Below are 20,415 nucleotides of genomic sequence, written 5' to 3'. Positions count from 1 at the left end.
CACACACACCAGACACACGCATGTACACAAAGAGAATCTTCTTACAGGGGACACGGGGTGTGCTAATAGGGGCATGGTGCACAGGTGTGGTCGTCTGGACAGGGGTCGCCTGGAGACACACACAAACACTGTTTATGAACACATGCACGGACAGTTACGTCAGCATACAAAGGCATACAAAAGTACACATTCCCTATATGTAAGCATAAACACACATTATAAAACAGACACTAAGAAATGACCAAAGATTTTCCACAAGGATGTGCATCTCCATTCAGGGGAGCCACACTGCTGTAGGTACTTACTGGAGGCTTGACTTCTAGAAAATAAGAGAGAGGAGAGGGAATAGTTAAATGCCTTACACTCTCAGCTGTAAATAATGTGTGTGTGTGTGTGTGTGTGTGTGTGTGTGTGTGTGTGTGTGTGTGTGTGTGTGTGTGTGTGTGTGTGTATGTGTGTGTGTGTGTGTGTGTGTGTGTGTGTGTGTGTGTGTGTGTGTGTGTGGGCTTTTGTGTATGTATACTGTATGTATGTGTGTGGGCATGCATCTGTTAGTGTGTGTGTGTGTGTGTGTGTGTTATACACACCTGGAATCTCAGGCTTTGGCATTGGAGGGTAATGGGGAGGGAAGAGTAACCGGTCCTGAATGGTCACATAGGACATCCCCTTTCCAGCTGGACAGATCTTATTAAAGGAGGCTGGAGAGGACAGTGAGAACAGAGGTGGGAGAGAGAGAGAGGGAGAGAGAGAGAGAGAGAGAGAGATTTTAAGTCATTTAAAATATGTTGTCACTTATACTATTGAACAGAACACACACACACACACACACACACACACACACACACACACACACAGACAGACACATGGACACACACCTGTGCCAGCCTGCGGGCATCTCTGGCAGGAGCTGCCCCAGGCTTTGCCCACTGTGGTACAGCAGCAGATCTCTAGCGAGATGTCCCCATTCAGAGCGTGCTCACACTTTCCTGACTCGGTCACCATGCGGTAACACCTCCCCAACTCTGGACAGAGAGAGCGAGAGAGAGAGAGAGAGAGAGAGAGAGAGAGAGAAAGAGAGAGAGAGAGAGAGAAAAGTTAAAAATGTATTTATAAAACAATTGCCTCACTTTCTCACACAATTACACCAATAAAGTACATTACAACTACATACAAATCCCAACTAAAATGCCATGCACCATCCATCACATTCAAAGACATTAAAATAAGGAAATAGGTTCATAAAACCTAAAAATAAGTTTTATTTTTACAGCTCCTACTGATGATGACATGGTTTGGACATTAAAACAAACAAGCTAAAGGCCTTGTGCTAAGCCAACACAGTCTCTTACTTCAAGTCAGACTTGGCAAAGTTAGCTAGACTTCTGCTCAGTTCTGTCTCAGCTCCATGTTGTACTGTTCCTTATGGATGGTCCTCTGCAGCCAGGGATGTGGGCCCGGCACGTTCAGTAGGATCGCCCTCCCATCTCCTGCTGTTGACCAAATGTGCTTCTCTTGCCTCTTCACCTCCACTTCTATCTTTCTCCGCTCAAAGTTTCATATCTCCGTCTGTCCCTGTTTTCTAATGTGCAATGAACTTTGCTGAACATACAGAGGACTTACAGTATGTAAAAGTGTTGCATGGCTATGCTCAATTACTGTTGGTTAAATGACTTCTCTCTTTTCGCCTTCTACTGATCTAGCTATCAGTTGGAGACATCCTGTAGTGTAGTGAACTGAGGAGCCAGCACTACAAGGCAAGAACAACGGATCCATCATCTGACAGTGACCTCCGGTAGTGATTTTGAGAGAGAGAGAAAGAGAGAGAGAGAGAGAGAGTGTGTGTGTGTGTGTGTGTGTGATGGTGCCAAGAGGAAAGGCTGCTGAGAGTGAATCTGAAAGGCCAATATTTCAGGCTTCCTTCTCACACCTTCCTGAGGCCAAAGCAGGTCCAGATGCCTCCGAGACAGAGACAGAGCATTTCAACAGCACTCTCTGTCTCTGCACATGGACATCTAGATTTCAGTTCGTTGCTGTCAGTAAGTCCTGGTTTGGACTCATCAGAGATATGATTCCTTTGTGTACTTTACATACACTATGCACTCTAAATACACAATGCATTTGGTTTACTCTTTACAGTATGTCACTGATTCTTTCATTCATTCACACACACACAGCTTTATTTGTCCAGAGGTTGAACATTCAGGCTTTGTTTTTCATTGTCTTAAAGACACTATAATGACTTGGTTGTAGGGCATGTCATGGGAAATGCAACCGACTTAGAGCATGGGTGTGGCTTGTCTTACGGATGCAGCCAGAACTGTAGGAACAAATACAGTATCTCTGTACAAAACAACAATAAACTCTGGACTAAATTTGGGTGGGACTGATTATAACACAAATAGCACTGGGGGATTTTGAACAAAAGGTGAGACTTGAAGGGGGATTGAAAAACTCTGGAGGTCAGAACTGGGTCAGTTTCTGCATCTATAGTCCACTAAATCAACAAGTCTCTCCAGACAGTCACATTATGCCATAATCCCACTTTAGTAACACAGCAGTATACTACTGAAATACACTATTGACCACCTCTACTCTCTGAGCCAGAGAGCTGTTCAACCTCTGGGTGTTCTCGGTCATTCGGTCATTCGGCCCCTCGGCCCCATCCTCCCTGGATCCCTGTCCCATCCTTCACCTGTCTTACCCACGCAGCGCGTCCGGTCCAGCGTGTAGCCCGGCTTACAGGTGCAGCGGAACGAGCCCTGCGTGTTCAGACACTCTCCGTTCTGACACACGCCATGCATGGTGCACTCGTTTATGTCTGAGAGAGAAAGAGAGGAAGTAGAGAGGAAGCGCAGCCTGTTTAACTGACACTCAGACTTTGTATAGTTTCCAATTGTTTTTGCAATGTGTATTACAGCACAGATATTTCTCCACATACAGTATTTCCACTCATTTTAATGGTTGCATCGTGACTCCGGAAGCTTTTCAATATGACACGTTGTGCTGTAAAACATGTTGTTGGCCTGTGCCGTCACATGACTGTAGAGCTCCTTGTGCAAATGCTTGAAAAAATGCTCTACGGAATGTATTAGTATTACTTTGCATACTTTATGAGTCACTTCTATCAGTCTATCTGCTATCATAACTGGGTCACTACTCGTAATTCACAAGACCTTTGGTGTGTGAGCTCTTTCAGATCACTGATGAATTCTGGGTTAAAACATCACTGAGAAGGAGCACATACATATTCCTAAGGGCACAGGTTGCTTTGGGAACGGGTTGCAGGTTTTTTCATCTTTAAATATTTCCCTCCAGGCAGAGGCACTGGCGGAGAGTAACAGGAGAAGACAGAGCAGAGCAAAAGGGTGTGTGAAATGGTCAATGTAAAAATCTATGGAATGAGTTTTATTCACGCTTTATAGACTCCAGTTGGCAGGAAAGAGACAATGAGAAGACAGCCAAGTGAAGGTGTGTGTATCTCATTATGTATGTGTGTGTGTGTGTGTGTGTGTGTGTGTGTGTGTGTGTGTGTGTGTGTGTGTGTGTGTTCAGGTGCCCCATGCTGACAGTCTGCTGTGCTGCTCTGGATCCTGCTATCACTCACTGTATTTTAAGAGTCCTGCCTGTCAGCTGCATGGAGCCTGCAGTCTGAAAACAGGAGTCAGAATATATCCTCCCTGACAGGCTCTCTGTCTGCCTGACCGCCTGTGTGTGTGTGTGTGTGTGTGTGTGTGTGTGTGTGTGTGTGTGTGTGAGTAAGAGAGTGAGAGACCGAGACTGAGAGAGAGAGGGAGAGAGAGAGATCGGGGGGGGGGGGGTTGTGTGCATGTTCCTTACACAGAACCATAGTCAAAATGCAAATAGATTATATAACATGATTAATACATAAAAAGCTGTTTCACAACTCTGAAGCATAATTACCTTGACAGTGAGTGCTGTTGAGTCGTTTGTAGCCCTGGGGGCAGTTGGGACCATAGTCCTCAATGATAGACTGGAGTTTTAATCCAGGATCTGACAGGCAGAGAGAGAGAGAGAGAGAGAGAGAGAAAGCATGAGAGTAAATGAAAGAAAGAATGCATTTACAGATGCACATAGAATACACACAATTATAGCAGACATCACTGATATACCGTATATGATGTACAGTATGCAAAGTCTGGAAGACTGCGAAAATAAACAGAAAACGCTCAACTTGTTCCTTCCATATTTTCGTCTCACTGTTTTTGTCGTTGCTTTGGCCCCACAAATAATCTAACATTCAGAGTTCTACAACACAAAACCCTTCCTATGGTTCTTTAGAGTATATGGTGGCAAAACAAGCCCTGGATAGCATTCCACAGTGTGGAATCCTAGATGGGTTGAGAACTCTTAATAGACCACAAGCAGCTGCCGGTGCACAGATTTAATATGATATACCCAATGGCATTTTATTTGCCATTTGCACCATTAGGTGTTATAATTAGCACTAATGCAAGTCATTTCTGTAGTGGCCAAAGAATGATTAAAACAACTGTGGCTTTGCTTGCTATATTTTTCTCTGTCTGACAAAGAAGACCTTGCAGTGAGTGAGGATGCCCATGTTGTGTTTTCTCCTGGTAATGGACCTGCTCTAGTCGTACCCCAGAGAATAGCCCACTGTAACTGCAGTGTTGAATAGTTCAGACAGACACAGCCAGGATTCTCAGACAGTAAAAGTTTAGAGAGTCTGGTGTCAGGAGAGTCAATGACATGTTATCCAGGAGGATTCATGTGGGAAAGCGTTGAGGAAAATGGAGAGAATAAAAAAGGAAACCGATGACAAAAATAGGAGAGTAAAAGAAAATATGACAGAGAGAGCGTGTCCAAACTCCACCTCTGGGCAACTGGCAGAGAGCGACAGAACGTTACTGGAAGAAAAGTAGAAAAAAGTGATAGATGAACAGAGGAAAAGGTTCTGGTCATTGACAAGATTTGCAACTGGAGAAAAGTATTGTAAGAATGCAAGAGTGGGAAACTGCTGGATTTGTCGTTCTTCCTTCTCTTCTTTTTCCGACGTCTCTTTTTATTCATCTATGTAAAACAAATCATACGTCCAGCGCTTTTTTACGGAAAGAAACCACAAAAACAGCAGAATTAATAAATTACGAGAAAAGATGAGTACTAGAGACGGGATCTGTTTTCAGAAATCGTCCTTTATGGGGATATCAGGTTCAGCTCTGCTTTCAAAGGCATCTCTGTTAAAAGCCTTCGCCAAAGTTTCATTTGCTGAGAAAGCCTTAGACTCCTGGGATCCCAGGCCCAGCATGAGGCGTTGGATAGAGTCCGTCCTCTCTAAACGAATTTCCAGACTCTTTTGCCAAAGAGAACATTTTCCATTCGTGCTTTTGTCTTCTTCATTGCCGAGAGAGGGTGTGTCGCGTAAAAACAGAGCGACGTTGCTATGCGACAGACGTCAGGAGTGCAAAGAGAGAGTTTAGGAGTGCGGGGGACTCCTGAATGTGGAGAAGAGCTTTTACAAAAATAACCTGATAGCCTACACTGACATCTGACAGAGCTGCCATTGTCTCAGGTTCTAGGAGATGAGGTAGAGGAGATTAACCATGCCCACCAATAAGGAAGTGATGAGGAGGAAGAAGAAGAAGAAGAAGAAGAAGAAGAAGAAGAAGACATAGAAGAAGAAGGGGAAGAAGGAGGAAAAGAAGAATGTTTTCTCTGAGCATGAAATTAAATCTGCTGCGAGATTCTCTAGCCAACTTAGTGCTTAGAGAGAAATTTGGAGCTGAAAGAGAGAAAAAGAGAGAGAGAAAAAAAGAGAGACTGAGAGAAATAGAGAGAGAAAGAGAGACAGAGGCCGAAAGAGAAGCAGAGAGAAAGAGACAGAGATGGAAAGATAAGCGGAGCGAGAGAGAGAGAGAGAGTCACAGAGGCCAGCGGAACTTGGACTGAAGCTCAGCAGAACACATTGCTCTCTGCCAAACAGCAAATCTTCAAAACAGCAAGGAGACCACAATAAAAGCTACAACACTTAGACATGTAGAAAGGCGTGAATCATTAAAAATAGCAGTAGAAATGGCAATATAAATATTTTATCTGGTTCAAAGAGCTCTGCAGGACACGTGATGTGAAGTAACTAAGTAACTGAGTAATTAGGGAAAACAACCAACTAAACACTTCCAAAACCCCCTATTCAGCAGATTGAAATATAGGCTACACTCAATAGGTATTTAAGTACATAAGGCGCTGTACTTGCTTCTTTACTGCAGAGGTAAGACAGTAAGTGAGGGTGTGTCTTGTACGCACATGGTAGTTTGGGGCACTGATAACACTTGTTCTGGCCCCATGAGTTGCCCACACTTCCACAGCAGTCCTCCTGATTGGTCAGCACGGGCAAGGGGTTACTGCTACACTGCAACACAAAATGGAGAGTAGAGTACACCACAGTTTAGTCAGCTCATCTGGTACAACATCTAGTGAACATGTAACATCTGTGTAATGTGGATACAACATCTAGTGAACATGTAACATCTGTGTAATGTGGATACAACATCTAGAGAACATGTAACATCTGTGTAATGTGGATACAACATCTGTGTAATGTGGATACAACATCTAGTGAACATGTAACATCTGTGTAATGTGGATACAACATCTGTGTAATGTGGATACAACATCTAGTGAACATGTAACATCTGTGTAATGTGGATACAACATCTGTATAATGTGGATACAACATCTAGTGAACATGTAACATCTGTGTAATGTGGATACAACATCTGTGTAATGTGGATATAACATCTAGTGAACATGTAACATCTGTGTAATGTGGATACAACATCTAGTGAACATCTGTGTTATGTGGATAGGGAATTCTAGTTTTGGGTCATAACTTCTTCTGATTATCACCAATTCTGTTAAAGTGACATTATCATCATCATCATCATCATCATCAGTGGGTTGAATGATGACACATAATGCTTAAAGATTTAGTGGACCAAAACTGCGGCATAGTAGTAAGAGTAAATAAGAGTAAAGAAATTTCAGATGAAGTAAGGTGACTGTTGATGATTGGTTGATGTAATATCAAAGAACTGACAAATGGGAGTCCAACAAGCTGAACTATGAAAACCTGAGTGAACTCACAGCTTGTTTGGGAGTTGTCTCCTGAAAACAGCGCCCCCTAGGCTTGTGTGTGGGAGGGGGGAGGCGTGTCACAGTCTTAGGAGGCTTTCCGTCTGGCTGATCCAGAGGCTGGATGATGACCGACGTGTCTGTCGGGTGGTGGACACGAACGTGCACTGGACAGAGACAAAGACAGGCAGAGATGCACAGAGGAGAAGACAGGTACAGTGAGGAGGAGAAAGATGGAAATAATAAATCATAACCCAACAACACTGATTTTAGTGTTCCCCTCTGTTGTGTTGCATAGTGTGATGAATCTTACAGTATATGTTTAATGTGTACTATATATGTATGAATGATGATAATTCAAGAAGCAATGGCAGTAGAATAACACAAAAGCATGGCAACGCTGACACATTGTTTCTGCCCCATGGAACCATACGCATGCCCTTTAAAACAACACAGCAAGGCTTCTGCTCCATTAGAGTAGTGCTGGAGTGGACGGTTGGTGACGTCTGGGCCTACCTTCAGATGAGTGGTGTCCGGTGCCCTGCAGCAGTGGGAGGGTGAGGACAGTGTGGGTCTGCGTCATCTGATGACGCCCGCCCAGGTCCATCATGCTCTGGCCCTCGCTGCCGGCCCCTCCCCCCGCCGTGGCCCCGACTCCGCCCACGGGCAGCAGGGCGGGCGGCTGGTTGCCACGCGCCGACATGTTCAGCACGGGGTACTGGCACAGTCGGCCCGTGAAGCCCTGCGGGCAGTGGCAGTGTGTACGCGACGCACACATACCCCCGTTCAGACATGTCAGAGGGCACACCACTGGAGAGAGAGAGAGAGAGAGAGAGAGAGAGAGAGAGAGAGAGAGAGAGAGGGAGAGAGGGAGAGAGGGGGGTTAGGGGGAAGGAAGAGAGAAAGAGAAAACGCACTCATAATTAAAGAATATTCCAGGCATTTTGCTAGAGTTTTCAAGACAGGACACAGACATAGTTTGTACTTTAATTATGAACTTTTAAAACACAGTTAGAAAATTGATAATGAGGTTTTCCAAGCATTCCACTTCTCCATATTACTCCATGTTACATGTCCACAGCCTCAACTCAAATATGATGGGTGAGACTGCAGTCAAGGTTATCCAATTCTATTGTATTCATACCACAACATTAATTATTCACATTGCCTCAATGTGCTTTACAGAACCAGAGAAAGAGAGAGAGAGAGTTATTTTCTCATGCCAATAAAGCTTCTGAAATTCAAATTTCAAAATAGGAGGGGTGAAAGAGAAAGTGAAGAAGAACACCTAGAGTACATTAGACGTAGGTTAATTATTTTACTAATAGATGTTCATTGACAGTCAAAGTTAAAAAAAAAAAAAACTCCAAAGCAAGCAGGAGTCTAACCGAGATGGCCTCTAAAAAAATCCTCCACCACTCATCTCGTGGGCCCCACCACTGGCAGACATCTGCTCTCTGTTAACACCCCACCAGAGCATCTAACCACTGGGTCACGCGGCGGCGCCAGTCAAACCTGCGGGCAAATTTCAGTGCCATGAAACATGGAGTGTCACCCCAACAGCAGCACCGCAACACCCTACTGATGTGTTTCTTTAAAACACAGCCATGCCCTTTAAAACAACACAGACTAGCTCCTTTACCTTAAAAAAAATGTTCTCAAACTCATTCCGATGATACGTTGACTTATAATAAGTGTATCTGTGTCAATACAGATGCCCTGCCTGAATGGCTGGTATTGCACTATGAAACTTTGCTCTTCTAACAAGGAGCATTATCCTTTTGTCAGTTTTCAACAGAGTGGGTATGCCCTTGGCGCTAAACGTATGTGTATCCAGTATGTTGAAAATGTGCGAAAGTGGGTATACGCTCCAGTGTGTTATTGCACTGTAAAGACGAGCAGCATATAGTTTCTAGAGAAATCTACGCAATTCCACCCACCACCAGCACACGCTGCGCTGTTGCCCTTTGGTATCCGTGACGCTGTGGCGTTCTGGTCAGTGCCACAGGCGTGTCCATGCCTCCACTTCAGCAGGATCTGAAGCATTACCCTGCTTGGCTCAGAGCGTGCGGCATGGCGGTTTGACCATCTTTTGTCTGCACGCAGTCGAAGGGTCAAGAAGGGCGGCTTTATTTCAGGAGCTTGGCATGTGAGTGTCGAGGCGAACTAGGGCTTGGAATTGTGACACATGTCACCATGCCAATTTCACCTCCCAGGTCTGGCATCTGGCATCACCAAACAGACATTTGAACTCACCCTAAAACTCCCCCTACATTTTACTTTCATTGCTCGGCTCAATACCCCCACTTTCATTATTAAGAGAGCACTTTGGCAAGTACAATAAGGCAGGTTTTCACCTTTTATGGCAATGAGTGTAGAAGCCACAATAGTCAATAAAGACATAACTAGTACCAACAACATTTTACACCACTGATCATGAGACGGGGAATAAGACGTCTGAGATAGCTCTGGACATTCAATCCTGACCAAAATACCAAATACTTCCTTTTGCACATTTAGGGTGATTTTAACTAGAATCTAACTGGTTCTTGAAGCTGTGCGTGAGATGGAGGTGTTCCACGGCAGGATATCGCTTGTTAACCAGAATGCTTTAATAAAGAACCGTGGCAACCAATAACACTGGTTTATGGACGTTGTTTTAGAACTTAAAGGTTTGCTGTGCCAGAGCTCAGCAAGAACCCTCAGTCAGACACATTTCAAAAGTTAAAGAGTGTTGAGCGCTCATGCTGTTATTATATCTGTACAGATCCATACAGATGTACTGGCAGTCCGAGATGAGGCTCTTTATGGAAATGGTAAATGTGGTAACAATGCATGACAATGCCAGGCTTATTCATCATGGAAAAACTCTGGCAAAATGTATTGCATCTTTGTTCTAATTTATTGTCATCAGAACATGTGTTGAGGCAAATCATGGAATCTATGAAACGTTTTATGAGTAGGGTGAAAGTGAATTTAGGTCTCTCAAGCGTATTATTTTAATCAGCTGGAACCATAGCAGTGCTGGAGTTGATGTAAGATCTATTCCATGACAACTTTCTGGATCCTTCTCTCTCACGCTGGATTCTTCCACCTACAGTATGTTCCAACTCAAACACCACTCATACCTGCTATATGATGCCATAGAACATACAGAGCTTTCTACAATCCATACATTACACGCACTTGGATTCATTTGCAAACAGTTAAGCACAGTACAGTACAGTGCAGTAGCAGTACATTTACAGCAAAGTATGGCTTAGCCAGCCAATCAGAATCACAGAGATGTCTGCTCGGCCAATCAGGGGGGAGGGTGTTGTTGGCGAATGAGAGGACCAGGCCTTGACTTTTGTTACGAATGAATGAGAGCGTTTTACTGGAATATGGAAAAAAGAGCCTGAAAATCACAGCAGCCGGGCACTCGTAAAACAAGCAGGAAAAATGTTCACATCTACGGCAGCGTCGGTGAGCTTTTCCCACACTGAGGCCCACGCTCCCTCACTCTGGAGAAACAAACATGAGAGCGAGGAGGAGGGAAAAAAGACTAAACAGGAAGGATGGAGATTAGAGAGGGGGACCCAGTATGACATTACATACTGTACACATACACGCACACACACACACACACACACTGGAAAAGATCTGCTCTCAATGCACTACTATAGATGGGTAATTCCAACATCACAGACATGTTGTCGGCCTAGAACTATGAGTATAGTCTATATGTGTATGGAACCCCTCCCCCATGGAGGTACACAACAGGAACCAATTAAAGCCCAGTCCTGTGGCCGTGTCACTACAGTGATTTCCCGTGTATTAGCTGCATCGTGTAGAAACTGCATGCCAGTGTTTTATGAAAATAAAAGAGTCATACTGACCACACCTCTGTATTAACTGCAGCTTATTAAACATTACTTATTAAACATTACTACATTTCATGTGGTTACCGGTGTCAAGCTATCTGTGGCATGCCCACAAAGTGCCCATTAGACCCATGAATCAGACCGAGTTTTAATTCAAAAGAAGAATGAAAAAAAGAACTGCCATGAATGGCCCGCCCTGTGTATAATGCATAATGTATAAACCTGGGTTAATAAGCGGGAAATGGTAATGTTTCCTCAACCTAATACCATTTTTTATAAACCCTAACTGACTGATTTGCTGTGGCTCTGATGTGGTTCAGATTGTCTGGTTGTGTGATAAGGATGTTTATTTACTTCAATCACAGGTCAGATACGCTAGGTGTTGATTTAGAGGATTATGTGTGGGTGGCTGGCTATGCTGACTCATTCTCCGTCTGCTCCTCTCTCTCTTTCCCCACTCTGCTGTTTCATCCACATCTGTATCTCTTCTATCGCCATCTTGATTATAACGGGCACAAGCCGCAGTAAGCTGGTTCAGACTGCAGCCTCTCGCCACTTTCAGCCTCAGCCTATGAGAGAGCCTCACCGCGGAGCTCAAGAGGCCTCGCGGCGCAGTTCCAGAGGCCTGACCGCAGAGCTCCGTCAGGGACACACACACGGAAACAATTACTGCTGGCCCTGCTCCATCAGAACCAATGTCTGTCTCTCCTTTGTCTGTTCCCAGTCTGTAATAACGCACGATAAGTCACCTCCATCCAACACCCAAGAAGAGAAGAAGAGAGGGAAGGAAGGAAACAAAGTGGGGTGAAATTGAAGAAGGGTGAAATAAATGACAAAGAACAGCAGACAGAGAGAATGTAGAAAATAAAGGAAAAAAAGAGTTGACTATAAAGCAGAAAAGAAAGAAAGAAAGAAAGAAAGAAAGAAAGAAAATTACTAAAGTACTATGCATTTTATTCAACTTGAAAACCTGCAAAAATAAGCCTGTATCAGGATTCACAGAAGTCCTTTTTTCAATAATGACGAAAGCACCAATGTTGAAAGCAGTTACAGCAAAGGGTCTAGCACTGGCAAAAGTTGCTAGTTGGGGATATTTCGCCATGGAACAGGTTTAAAAGTTCAGGCTCTCTACAAAATAACAGAATTTTACAGACTAACTCCAACATTTGATATATAAATCTCTTGCGCTAATATTCTGGTGAATTTCTCTGTTCTGCTCTCGGGGACAGTCTGATTCAGTCCATCTCTGTGCCAGGGCTATTGTGTAAGCAGCCCACAGAGGAGAGAGCAGGCAGAGCCACCTGAGACTGTTTCTGTCTGTTACAGCTCCAGGCCATTCCGGAGCCATGATGTCACCCCGTCTGACAGTGGCGGAATGTGAGTGTCTGATTTGGACTCTCCAAGTGGCCCTGCAGTACTGACCCTAGTCTTTGACCACTCACACACTGTCCAAGAAGTAGAGTTTAAGGGCCCACATTTAGCAAGCAGGACCACACCATCACTGTGTCCACACACACACACACACACACACTAGACAGAGTCAAGACTGCCAGAGTTATTGCCAGCTGGGTGGCACTCCTCAGCGCAGTGTTTGTACAGAAAACAGCCCAGGGACTGAGATATCCCATACAGCCCTGTGCAAGAAGTATGACAGAGCAGGAGAATGATGAAGAAGAGAGGGGGAAAGAGAAGGAGAAAAACCAGGGGGTACTCGGGGGAAGGACAGAGTGTCATGGGAAAAGATGACCCAGAACCCTGGAAAAGAACAAACGGAAAGTAGAAAGGGCGCAATTTGAGACATTTGAGAGAGAGAGAGAAAGAAAGCAGGAAGCAAAAAAGAAGAGGAGGAAGAAAGCACACTCAGTGACTAGGAGAGGGAAGAAAACAACTAAGAAAAGATCGACTGAAATAGAAAGCAGAATGGCGGTGTGACTGGGATCAAGTGTGTGGTTGTGTCTGCATACGTGTGTGTTTTTCTCTGTGTGTGTGTGTGTGTGAGAGAGAAAGACAGAAAGAGAGATAGAGAGAGAGGCAGAGAGAGAGAGAAAGAGGAAGACAGAGAGATTGAGAGAGAGACAGAGAGATCGAAAGAGGGAGAGAGAGAGAAGGAGAGAGAGAGAGATTGAGAAAGAGAGAGAAAGGGTGAGAGGCAGAAAGGGGTGTGAGGCATAACCTCTTTTCCAAATTTGATTATCCAGCCCAGGGCCCACGGAGACAGCAAAGACAACATAGGAAAAGAGCGGTAACACAGACACAGAGGAGGGCTTCTGATGGTGTCGCATGACCATATCCTGAAGAAAAGCCAAAGTGTCTGCATGTGTCTGTGTGTGTGTTTGTGTGTGTGTGTGTATATGCGTGTGTGTATGTACCTGTGTGTACATACCCACGATTGTCTGTGAAAGAGAAGGGTGGGAAGGTAGAAACTGTGAAAAAGAAAAAAAAGGGGATAAATAACAGAAATGACAGACAGAAAGAAAGAAAGTTAGAAAGAAAGGAAACGTGTGAGCGGTGTGCCCTGGGGCACTGCCACCTTATCCAGAACTATAACGTCTGCTGAAGTGCATATTTGGCTAAAATAGCCCGCAGAGCTGAGCAACTCTGGAGCTGCTGCGTTTGTAGCCTTGGCCATAATTGGAAAACACAAACCCTCAAGCACAGAACAGCACCAGCAGCCTCTTATTAAAACACAACCTCAACCCCCAGGTACTAAAGGTACTAAAATTATATGTTGGGTTAAAGTATTTCTGCTCACATACCAGACTGTGGAAAAATCTAAGAAGAATCAGGTAACTTAGCACGCATGTGTGTGTGTGTGTGTGTGTGTGTGTGTGTGTGTGTGTGTGTGTGTGTGTGTGTGTGTGTGTGTGTGTGCGTGCGCGTGTGTGTGTGTGTGTGTGTGTGTGTGTGTGTGTGTGTGTGTGTGTGTGTGTGTGTGTGTGTGTGTGTGTGTGTGTGTGTGTGTGTGTGTGTTTATAAATAAGAGAGAGAGAGAGAGAGCACAGAAGACTGCAGAGTGCTTTATTCACATGTGTGTATCAAACCCATGATTCCCCTGTTGACTAAAACACACATCTATCTTCGAGCATCAGATAGGTCACTGTGTGGCGTTGTCCAGCAGGCTGACCACTCTGCACACAACTCTTATGTAGGAAACCATGAACACAAACAGCCAAACACACAGGGGACTTGAGGGGCTAACCCTTCTCGGTTTTACAACTCGACGTGCCCTAAGCCACTCGACATGCCCTAAGGCCACAGAGCAGCCTGGCCGCTCAACAACAGCTTCTCCATTGCCTTTTCAGCTCCGAACGGGAACTCTCTACATTGAAGAGTCAACAGCGTTTGGACCTCTCTTGAATATTTTGGGCATCACCCATGCCCGTCCAGTTATTTGACCTGGCACTGAGCATTGGCATCGCTATAAAGGCTTTGTTGTTGTTTGCCCTTTGGAAGGACTTCTTGCAAAGCCCTCTGATGATGACCCCGCTGGCTCTGCACATGATTAAGATGGCAAAGGATGGAAGGAGAGAGAGACAGAGAGAGGAAGAGAGATAGAGAGAGAAAGAGAGATAGAGAGAGAGAGAGAGAGCGAGAGAGAGAGAGAGAGAGAGAGAGAGCAATTTCTCCAAATTTACAAGCGGGCTTTTCTTTTTTTTTTTGCCTCCAAGCTGGAAAATGGGAACAGGTAGAACTCGAACAGGGGGGGACTCTGCACGTCCTAAAAACTCTACACCAACATCAACAGATCCAGCACACCTCCTTGGTCGGCTCCTCTCTCATACTCCTCCAAAATCCACAGTTTTAGTGAAGGCCACCTCTACTTCTCTAGATCCACATTGCTGGCAGAGTGAATATCAACATGCGCAGCAGTGTACTTTCCTTATGCAACGCCAGCACAGCAGAGATACTGTGCTGTGCTAGAATGTGCTTGCTGATGGTTTACGGTTTAAGGCAACAAGTGACACAGGGCATGTCCGTTTCAGCCATAAGATAAGGTATATAGACTGCATCTACACATCTAACTTTGAGCCTGGCACCTGTCAATGAGTCAGTGATGATGAGGAAATCATTTAAAGGTTTGCACCTGTCAGAAAACAGTGAGTAATTTTAAAGCACAGGTTGCTATGCTCCAGGCAACAACGAGTGATGGAGGTTTATCTGTGGCTCTGTGGACACACACATACAGGCACAAACACACACACACACACTTGGGGAGTTCAGAGGCCTGGCGTGAGGGTCAGGTGTAAAACCAGACTGGAGGTAGCACTCAGATGAACTGTGACAACACAAACACTGAACACAAGGCTTGGAGACCAGCCACACTCACAGCAGAGTACAAATTGTCCCTTTCTGTTGACAGTGGGCTATTTTAATTCAAGAGTGAAATGTCTCTTTGCTTGCAATGAATCACCTCTTTGTGCAAATTCTTGCATGCAAATATAAATGTGTATATGTGTATATGTATATGTTCATTTGTATATGTAATGGATAATGTGTCTATTTTTTTATATAATGGGAGTGTGTACGCCCATGCAACATGCAAGTACAGAAACTCTGTGTGTATGCGTATGTGTATCTGTGTGTGCATTTTATATATATATATATATATATATATATATATATATATATATATATATATATATATATATATATATATGTATATGTATATGTATATGTAAATGCATGCAGTGTGTGTATTTACTGTACATACATGTGTGTGTGTGATTGCGCATATGTCTGTGCAGCTGTGCAGTGTGTGTGTGTGTGTGTGTGTGTGTGTGTGTGTGTGTATGTGTGTGTGTGTGTGTGTGTGTATGTGTGTGTATGTGTGTGTGTGTGCGATTGCGCATATGTCTGTGCAGTGTGTGTGTGTGTGTGTGTGTGTGTGTGTGTGCGTGCGTACGTGTGTGCTTTGGCTCCTCCATGGGAGCCTTGGCCTGTGCTTCTCTCCCCTTCTGCTCTTTCTCACTCTGGCCCTGCGTTGTGAGGAGCAGGCGTGAGACTCCTAGACTGCACTGATGGATTCTGCAGACTGTGGAAGCCCATGTGTGATGTGTGTGAGTGTGTGAGAGAGTGAGAGAGAAAAAGAGAACGCATGTGAGGGGGCATGTGAGGGAATACCGGATCGGTTGCAAAAACTGGTCTTTTGTGCGTTTTAAAATGTCTGCATTGATTAGTTCTGTACATTGGTGTGAAAAGTCATTGTAAAGCAAATGATAAAATGTTCTCTCTCTCTCTCTGTCTTTTTCATTTGCTCTCTCTTTCTCTCTCTCTCTTTCTCTCTCTCTCCCTCTGTCTGTGTTTGTGTGTGTGTGTGTGTGTGTGTGTGTGTGTGTGTGTGTGTGTAGTTTTCATGTCCAGATATGAAGTATGAGAAAACCATAAAATCACCCAGTTGAAGGAACAAAGCCCTAGCAACAGTCGTGAGGCAATTGTGGTATCACACTCATACCAAAGCCTTGCACTCCGTTCCAATAAATTCCTCTCTCCCTTTGTCTTTCTTTCTCCTTTCTTTCTTTCTTTCTTTCTTTCTTTCTTTCTTTTTTACACATTTAATCACTGTAACTATATTTGTTTTATATTTCAACATCTATTGCTTTGTGTTACAAAGATGTATCACTGGCATTGAACCTGCAAAAAAACCTCAATACACTCCACCCAGAGTAATATGTGGTCCTTAGAGGATCATCATGCATAGCTGCCTGTAGGTTTTATAATAAACCACATTACATTAAGTGAACCAGCAGGCACCACTGCCATCACTGAATAGTCTGACAGAGTACCAGCTGGTGTAAAGGTTCTCTGAGAACTTCCAGACAAAAGTCCTACTATAGGCACTACTACACATACTGTACTATAGCAAGTTGCTGTAAATTCTGTTGTCTTTGTGTTTTTTTTTATGTTGCTTATTATGATGTAGCAGGAAATATGAATTGTGATATTTATTTCATGCCAAAACATTTTGCTTGCTTTAATAACTTTAATAACTCAATGGAAGTTGTACCAAAAGAAAAAAGAATCGTAATATGTTGGAAGGGGGAGGAGGGGTCATAGAAGCAATCAGAGGTGTGAGTTAGCAAGAAAGAGGAAAAATGAGAGGAGAGTGAAGTCGTTATGTGTGAGTCTTTACTAAGTGCTAGAAGGGGGCAAAAAAAAATCAGTGAAAGAGTTGTTGAGACCATGGGAAAGGAGAGAGAGGGGAGGAGAGGAGAGGAGAAAGTGAGTCAGAGAGAAAGAAGAGTAGAGTTTCAGAGAGTATGAGGAGAATGGAGTAAGGGGGGATTAAGAGAGGGGAGAGAGACAGAGAGGGACGAGGCAGGAAGGCAAGGAGAACGTATATAGAGAATGTGGAGGAAGGAGGCGGGACAGGGAGAGCGTGAGAGCATAGAGGGAGAGACAGACGGAGGGATGGATGGATGGATGGATGAATGGATATAAAGAGAGGGGAGAATGTACAGTGAGAGAGAGGGAGGGAGAGATGGAGGGAGGGAGAGATGGAGGGAGGGAGAGCGTTTCTCAAGCAAGTGTTCCATGTAGCACAAGAGTGTGAGCTACTTTCTCATAATGGCAAGATTTAGCTCAGGCTGGAAAGAGAGAGAGAGAGAGATAGAAAGAGAGGGTGGAGGGAGAGGAGGAGAAGAAATGCATAAGGAGAGGTATTATGGAAAGGTGGGAATTGGAGACTGCAAAATCAACTCAAACAGATGAACAGACTAGAGGGAGCAATGAAGAGAAAGATGAATGCACAATAATATGAAAGCAGGAGACAGAGTGATAGATTGATAGATAGATAGATAGATAGATAGATAGACAGATAGATAGAGTATGGTAAAGTGAGACACATAAAAAGAAAAAGAACAGGAGGAGGAGGGAAAGATAAAAAGGCAGCATACAGGAGAGGGAAGTGAGGACAGACAGGAGGGAGGGATGGAGGGAGGGAGTGGAGAAATGAAAGGAAAAATGAATGAAAGCCATCAGGCTCTCTGCAGGGTGCTACTGCCTCCCGACATACACACATACCTATCATACTTCAGCTGCTGTGTGAGCAAGCTCAGACACACACACACACACACACACACACACACACTCGAGCACACACACACACACACACACTCACACACACTTGCGCACGCACGCACGCGCGCACGCACACACACACACACACACACACACACAGTATACTCACAGCATAGCAAATATTGCATATTTGAATTTGTAAAATGATCTAGAGGAGAGATCTACTTGCTGATCCTGCTCCTGATAAAACATTCCTCACTCAATATTCAAAACTTTCAGGCAAACATTTTAATGCCAATGGTATACAACAGCTTGTTTTTCTCCCTTTCCTCCCTTTACACAGACACAGACACAGCCACAGCCACAGCCACAGGCACAGACACACATACACACACACACACACACACACAAAGTAACTTCCAGGGTGGGCAGGTGTCTGAGTCTAACTCCAGCAGAGACATAATCATACTGCTTCAGTAATAACACCTTTTATGAGTGTATGTGTGTGTGTGTGTGTGTGTGTGTGTGTGTGTGTGTGTGTGTGTGTGTGTGTGTGTGTATTTGTCTGACGATGCCTCTGTTTGCTCTCTGTGTGTCTGCATGCATTGAGGTGACTGAACATGAATAAGGAAGCCCACATGTGTTTCTGACGTCTGTGTGCCATATGGGTTTGTGTGGGTGTACACTGTGTGTGTGTGTGTGTGTGTGTGTGTGTGTGTGTGTGTGTGTGTGTGTGTGTGTGTGTGTGTGGTGTGTGTGTGTGTGTGTGTGTGTGCGTGTGTGTGCGTGCGTGCGTATGTGCATGCGTGTGTGTGTGTGTGAGACATACTTGTGGACACGTGTAGGTATGTGTGAGCGCAGTTGAAATGACAAAATGACTTCCTGGATCTGGATCAGGGACAAGTCAGACTGCTGTAGTCTAGAGGCATTAACAGAGTGATCAAGAGAGGAGAGAGAGAGAGAGAGAGAGAGAGAGAGAAAGAGAGAGGAAGAAAAACAGGGGAAGAATAGAGTAATACTTTATTTCTCCACAGTTGACTACTCTGGTCTTTCTATCCAGTAACTCTGGATACATTTGATTTTCTGCCTGCACATGTGTAACTCTCATGAGCCAGTCCTTCCATTCCTTCACACCACCTTCTGGGAGTCTTGGCATTTGTGGGAGACCTCGATACAGACACACCATACAACTCCCCTCATACCGACAGCTTTAATCATTAGCCACCTGTAGACCACAGTAACAGTCTAAACATGTCAAGCCTGAGCTCTTTCTCTAATGAGTAATTCTCCTGCAGATTCTTCTTCAGTGTTATGCAGGGGATTAGACAAACTGGCACTGCGCTTTAGCCATAATGACTTTCCCATTAATTATATCAATTCTACACACTGCGTGATATGATATATGTGACCAAACCCCCCCCCCCCCCCCCGATAAAAACTGATATGCAGGCTACATGACAGCGTTATGTGCAGATGTAGTAGTTTTATGTCTGCTGGCTTTTGCACAGGATACTTTGGGAAAATATGTTACCCAGTCTTATCGAAGCCCTCAGTCCCTGGCCTTGCAGATGATTTAATGGAGAGGCATGGGTAGTTTTGACCCTATCTCCAGTATATGGCTTCGCTTCAACAGAGCCCACAGAGAAAGCACAAAAACGAGGAAAGCTTCCAGAAGGTTCCAGAAATGGTCAAGATTTTCCTGGAGGCCTGGATGACATCATTACAGCTCATTGGCTCAGGACATTCCTGCACCAGTATGTGTGACATGCATATCAGGGACTGAGGAAGGGATGGAGAGAGGGAGAGAGAGTGAGAGGGAGGGAGGGAAGGATAGAGTCAGAGACTGATAGAAAGGAAAACAAGAGAGACAGAGAGAGAGAGAGACAGAGAGAGAGAGAGAGAGAGAGAGAATGTGCACACTGCTATGAGTGTATGTCCAGTATGAGTGAAGGCAGGCGTCACATAGCTGAACCATTACAGCCCCGGCAGCAGCAGCACTGCACAACTGAAACAACAAAGAGTGCAATCGAACTCCGGCCATGAGCCGCCATGAAATCAAAACCCACCGAATGCCTATCACACCAAAGGAATGCTTCCGGCCGAGGGAAATATGCAGATGGAGCAGAACCAGCCCTGATTTGGAGCCACTGGTGCCCACGATCACAACAATATTTACACACGGATGCTGCCAGAGGATCAGCACAATAACAACTGCTGCACTACAATCTAATTACACACAGAACTGCTACAACAAGAAGTGCAGTTCTCACAGTCATGGAGCAGTTCACATAGTAGTGGCAGGTACAAGTATTTGTATCAATAAAGTCTCACAAATAGCATATCATGTCACATTATATTCATAACCTTCAATTCATACAGTGTTCATAGGCCTCAGACATACACATGTAAACAATGTTTATAGAATGTA

General features: G+C 44.4%; 1 protein-coding gene across 3 annotated transcripts in view; it reads right to left on the bottom strand.

The window, feature by feature from the left end:
* The window catches only part of ltbp3 (latent transforming growth factor beta binding protein 3), a 48,003-nt gene that overhangs the window by 13,593 nt on the left and 13,995 nt on the right, over positions 1–20,415 (bottom strand). For 2 of the 3 annotated variants that reach the window (XM_076274792.1, XM_076274794.1), the window contains exons 2-10: positions 7,624–7,917; positions 7,120–7,274; positions 6,280–6,385; positions 3,922–4,011; positions 2,693–2,818; positions 876–1,022; positions 588–698; positions 306–319; positions 46–109 (exon numbers count right to left, since the gene is read on the bottom strand). In XM_076274792.1, the coding sequence (XP_076130907.1) occupies positions 46–109; positions 306–319; positions 588–698; positions 876–1,022; positions 2,693–2,818; positions 3,922–4,011; positions 6,280–6,385; positions 7,120–7,274; positions 7,624–7,917 (1,107 nt within the window). The remainder of the gene's footprint in view (positions 1–45; positions 110–305; positions 320–587; positions 699–875; positions 1,023–2,692; positions 2,819–3,921; positions 4,012–6,279; positions 6,386–7,119; positions 7,275–7,623; positions 7,918–20,415) is intronic. The other variant, XM_076274793.1, reaches the window with a different exon arrangement.

Source organism: Alosa pseudoharengus, unplaced genomic scaffold (genome assembly GCF_046254945.1).
Source record: "Alosa pseudoharengus isolate Yale_2024_CS ecotype anadromous, Long Island Sound unplaced genomic scaffold, YU_APseudo_1.1 YU_APseudo_1.1_scf_8, whole genome shotgun sequence".
NCBI classification, from domain to species: Eukaryota; Metazoa; Chordata; class Actinopteri; order Clupeiformes; family Clupeidae; genus Alosa; species Alosa pseudoharengus.
This window is presented reverse-complemented; position numbering and strand designations above follow the sequence as displayed.